The sequence below is a fragment of the Dromaius novaehollandiae genome, chromosome 22 (assembly GCF_036370855.1).
Source record: "Dromaius novaehollandiae isolate bDroNov1 chromosome 22, bDroNov1.hap1, whole genome shotgun sequence".
NCBI classification, from domain to species: domain Eukaryota; kingdom Metazoa; phylum Chordata; class Aves; order Casuariiformes; family Dromaiidae; genus Dromaius; species Dromaius novaehollandiae.
In genome coordinates, this window is record NC_088119.1 from 3,875,322 (window position 1) to 3,880,250 (window position 4,929).

General features: G+C 40.2%; 1 protein-coding gene across 1 annotated transcript; it reads left to right on the forward strand.

The window, feature by feature from the left end:
• Window positions 1-3,505: 3,505 nt before the first annotated feature.
• LOC135330636 (olfactory receptor 6N1-like) lies at window positions 3,506-4,629 on the forward strand. The gene has a single exon (XM_064524854.1). It carries the CDS (start codon window positions 3,507-3,509, stop codon window positions 4,356-4,358), a length of 852 nt encoding a protein of 283 aa, XP_064380924.1. The 5' UTR covers window position 3,506; the 3' UTR covers window positions 4,359-4,629.
• Window positions 4,630-4,929: the final 300 nt, after the last annotated feature.

Below are 4,929 nucleotides of genomic sequence, written 5' to 3' on the forward strand. Positions count from 1 at the left end.
ATAGGGTATTCATCTGAGTTCGCTGTCAGAGAAAATAAATAAATAAATAAACCTTTAACCAGCAAATTTCTTTACAGTAATATTTCATAACAAATGATGTTTCTCACATCTTTCCATTAAACTGCTTTCCATTAAATGCTCAACCCCAGCAAAAATATCTTACTCTGGTAGCTAAGACTCTCTTCTATCATTCAGCAGCATTTCCTACCCACGAATCTTGACTTTTTTTTGCTAAATATGTATTAATGGTGTGGGGGAGAGATCTACTTCATTTTTCTGGAAAAGCTGGGGTTCTACACTTCCAGGACCCTCAGCTTAATGGTATTTTTCTCTTTCTCTTTGAAGCTTTCCTTAGGCTTCTCTAGAGAAAGTAAGCATGAACAGCAACAGTCCAATCTTCTTAAATGTTGTGAGAAACAGAGTCAGACTCTGTTCACCTTACAGCCTGCAGCCTGTTCTCACCCAGTCTCTCCAGACTATGACCTTCTTGGCCCTTTTGCCAAATTCACCACCACTGGGAGTCAATTAGTTTCATGAGTGATGATACCAGCATTACAGAGAGGAAAACTTAACTCAGTCCGTGAACCTTATTTCACCTTGGCTACTCACCAGTACTCAAACAGATAATGCCAGGAGATCACAGAAGTGTTTCACGTGGTCAGTACTGGACATAGCTATCATTTTGAGTCCTGTTTTGTGTTAGTGTGCCTCTGATAACAAGTTTTGTCTGCTAAAGACTTGAGTTCAGAGGGGCTCTCCCATCCCCACCCCTGCCCCAGAGTGAGAGCTCTATTCCTAGCCTTGAGACCTTGTTATCAACTGCTGTGGAAGGAAATTCATTTCTTAATAAATAACACGTGGTCAGGGAGTCACAAAGTTCAGGGAGGTAAGGGTAACAGGTAGGCCTCACTGTAACCTTAACAGTTCAGAATAGCTCTGTTGGAGTTCATTCATCTACTAGGTCATTGATCTCATTGTCAGCAGCTGATATTAAAGAAATCTGGTTCTATCCACACCCTTGGAAATATCTTTCCATATCTGAAGCCTCTAAACACAGATCTGCAAAAAGAAACATGCTGGAACCTCCTCACCAGAACAATTTCCTATCTCTCCAGGGCCTGTTTTCTTGTGAACCGAGTACAACAGGGGAAGAAAAAAAAAAAAAAAGTGTTGGTCTCTTTTAAAGAAGGACTAAGGCAGGGCTGAGTAAAACAGAGGGCGGAGATACTCCCTTGAGAAACTTCCAGTATCTTCTAACTTGACTGACACAGGGACAAATATTTCAGTCAGTGTCACTTCAGCAACATGCAGTCACTCCTCCAGGATCTACACTGGAGTTTTTGTGTATCTAGCTGTGAGCTGGTTATCTAAACTGCACTAATCGTTGGCAGAGATCCACTCAGTGTTGCCAGTGAAGCTTAGGCAACAATTCATTCTGATGTAGACGTTACCTTAAATCAGCTGGCAACCTCCCTCGTTTCCACCTGCAGCAGTAGTTTGTAGTACGTAGCATTGACACCTAATTCTGAAAGGTATTTTAGAAGGAAATTGATGTCACTCTCTTTCGGTGGTCAAGGGAGAAATATTGTCACTTGTATAACCTGATTCATCCCTTCATAAAATGTTTGCAATCTTGCTTCTGTTCTTTTTTCTAAGCCACTTCAGTTATGTTACAATGTTTTGTATCACTTCAGAAAAACTAGGCAAGGACAAAGTTAATGTGGGTTCTCATTGAAAGTGTTCCAAGGATAATCTTGGTTTTGTGAAAGAAAGGTATTTTCAGATTTTAACAACTACATATTTTTAAAATTTTCAAGTTTTAATTAGAAAATTAAAACTGCAAATAAAACATAGTCAGTGGAAAAATCCTCAAAAATGTTAATAGCTGTGTTTTGGTATATGTTTATTACTGTTCAGTTTTGGTCTTTAAGGCTGCTTCTGTGTTCAATCTTTTAAATTTCATATGTTTTGGCTATATTTTTTTCCTGAAAGTCTTAAAATGTTCCATTAAAAACATATATTTTCCCACTCCTCTGTGCTGAAAACGTGAATATGGAAAATCTGGATGTCCCAGAGTGTCTCCTCTCTCAGGATAAGATAAGTGTTGAGGAGATGTTATATTAACAGCCCTCTAGAAATGTTTTGATGTATAGCTCTATAATCTCTTCTTCATATTCTGGCTATAGTGATGCTTTATTCTTTTTTATTTTTTTAACTTTCCTAAACTTCTCAGGTAGCAATGTAATTTTCTTTTTATTAATCTTTCTTGCCACACTGGTGTTGCTTCTCATATTCTTTCCTCTTTGTGTTGTTGCTTTGTTTTTGACAAAATAATTGGCGCTTTGTGGCAGTTAGTGTTCTCTGTTTCTTCTCAAGCCTGTTGTGTTGCTCCTATATCCTCATTCTCCCTAGAATTCTTCTTTTGCTTCTGGCTCTTCAAGAAAAGACTATTTCCCATAATTAACTGAAGAAATAGCCAATGCTGGTTTGCTGAGATGTAGATTTAAATCTTTCAGATTATAAAGTTATCTCAGGGGCATCCTAGAACAGCCATTTCTTTTAAGTGCCTATGGGGACACTGATATTAAAGGCACTTGTCCTAAGGAGTGATCCTTGGTCCTTGAGCTATGCGGTACAAAGAAGCTCATACCCACACAGTTCAGGGTTGGTGTCCACTGGACTGGAGCTGGTTCTCTACTTACTACACAGCACTTCTTCTCTGTGCTGTGATCTTGGGGTCCTAAAACCAACTAATAAACAAAGAAACCAAGAAGGTCTGGGGTTTTTTTGTTTTTCGTTTTTTGTTTTTAATTTCTAAGTTCTTTAAATAGTGAGAGCTCTGTAGCTATCACAAAAGAGGTATTTTTATAATATAAAATCATAGGTTTGCATTGCTTTCCATAAGGCATGGCAGAAGTGATACAAAAACTACATGGTAGTTTTGAGGCTGCAAGGCCAGGCAGGATAGTGTTGAAAAAGTTTGTCATGTTGAAGTAATCCCAGTATAGTGTCATCCATGAAGCCCACAGACAGTGATCCCTGGAGTGAAATATTCTTAATTTCCTCCTCCGAGGGAATTAATTTGGTCAACCCAAGAGACACACCATAGATGAATTAATGCACATGCAATATTGACAGGAATCATCAGGAATAAGGAGTGAACTAAGGAACTACAGTATTTAACATTGTAGCGATACCCTGTCTTAGATGTCAAAACAGTGTTGTCCAGTCCTGGTATTCTCAGTGGAAATATGTGTATTACACTTGAGAGAGATATAAAATTCAGATGAACTGTGTTGGCTGTCTGTGACAGGTGGTAAAAATTACCACTCCCCTCCCCCTTGTTCTTCCCTTCAGATTGATCTGAATATGTATCCTTCACTATATCTCCATTTCCCTATCCCCACTAGGACATAGTTTCTGGCAACAAGACTCCAGTAACTGAATTCATCATCCTGGGATTTCCCAATGTCAGGGAAGTCGAACTGCTTCTCTTTGCCACCTTCATGCTGATGTATGTGCTGACTTTCACTGAGAATATGGCCATCATCCTGGTCATTGGTATGGACTACCACCTTCATACTCCAATGTATTTTTTCATCAGCAATCTCTCCTTCTTGGAGATTGGCTACACAACTGTGACAGTGCCAAAGATGCTGACCAACATTGCCATTCAGTCACAGACCATCTCTGTTACTGGCTGCTTCACACAGATGTACATCTTCTTCTTTCTTGGCTCAGCTGAGTGCTTCCTGCTGACTACCATGGCCTATGACCGCTATCTGGCCATTTGCAATCCATTGTATTATACCACCATTATGGATCGTAAAGCTTGTTTATGGCTTGCTCTGGGGTCTTGGTTGGGTGGCTTCCTTGCACCTGCTCTTCCTGCTGCCCTCATCTTCCGTCTGCCCTTCTGTGGTTCCAACATCATCAACCACTTCTTCTGTGACTCACCAATTCTGCTGGAGCTCTCATGCCAGGACATCTTTGAAATTGAAATCATCAACTTTGTGGTGGGCACAATAGTACTTCTGAGCTCCTTCATCCTCACCATGGTCTCCTACATCTTCATTGTGGCCACCATCTTAAGCATACCCACAGCTGAAGGACGCAGCAAAGCCTTCTCTACCTGTGCCTCCCATCTGACCATTGTCACCATCTTCTATGGGACCACCATATTCATGTACATCCGCATCAAGACCATCCAGGCTTTTGATTTCAACAAGATTGTCTCTGTCTTTTACTCTGTGGTTACTCCAGTCCTGAACCCTGTCATCTATAGCCTAAGGAACAATGACATCAAGCAAGGCATGAAGAAAGTACTTCTGAGGCAAAAGGACACTTTCTCCAAGTAAAATTGGCTCAAGTGGCAATAGGAGAAGTGGGAGAAACAAGCAGCTAACTTGGAAAACCTTTTCTTTTTTTTTTTTCCCCCCCTTCCCTCCAGAACTTTCAATCACATCAATGAGGCAGCAAAACTCCTGTCTGGGAGGTTCCCTCAGGGACTAATACAAACAGAATCGGAAATTTCATTTCAGTTTCTTTGCCGTTAAGAGGAGAGATTCATCTCACCTCAGTTCTAGTCATCTAGAAGCCAGTTGTCTAATTCTAAGCTAGTCACCTGGGTTCCCACCTCTATCAGTGAAGACAGACTGGACCTTGAAAGAGTAGTTCATCACATCTTAAGATTGGTGTCACCCTTCAAATGTTTCTGTTGTTGTTCATTGATTAAATGACTAATTTAGACAGCATGCATAAGTACTGAATATATAAAATCAAGTAAGATGATTCTTTATGCAGATGTCTCATTCCTTTTAGCCCTATTACATATCAAATCAAACTTTGCAGAGCCAGGCAACCCTACAACTCGTTTCTGGGATACTGAATCTAAAATACAGTTTGCCCCTGTACATGCATCACATTCTG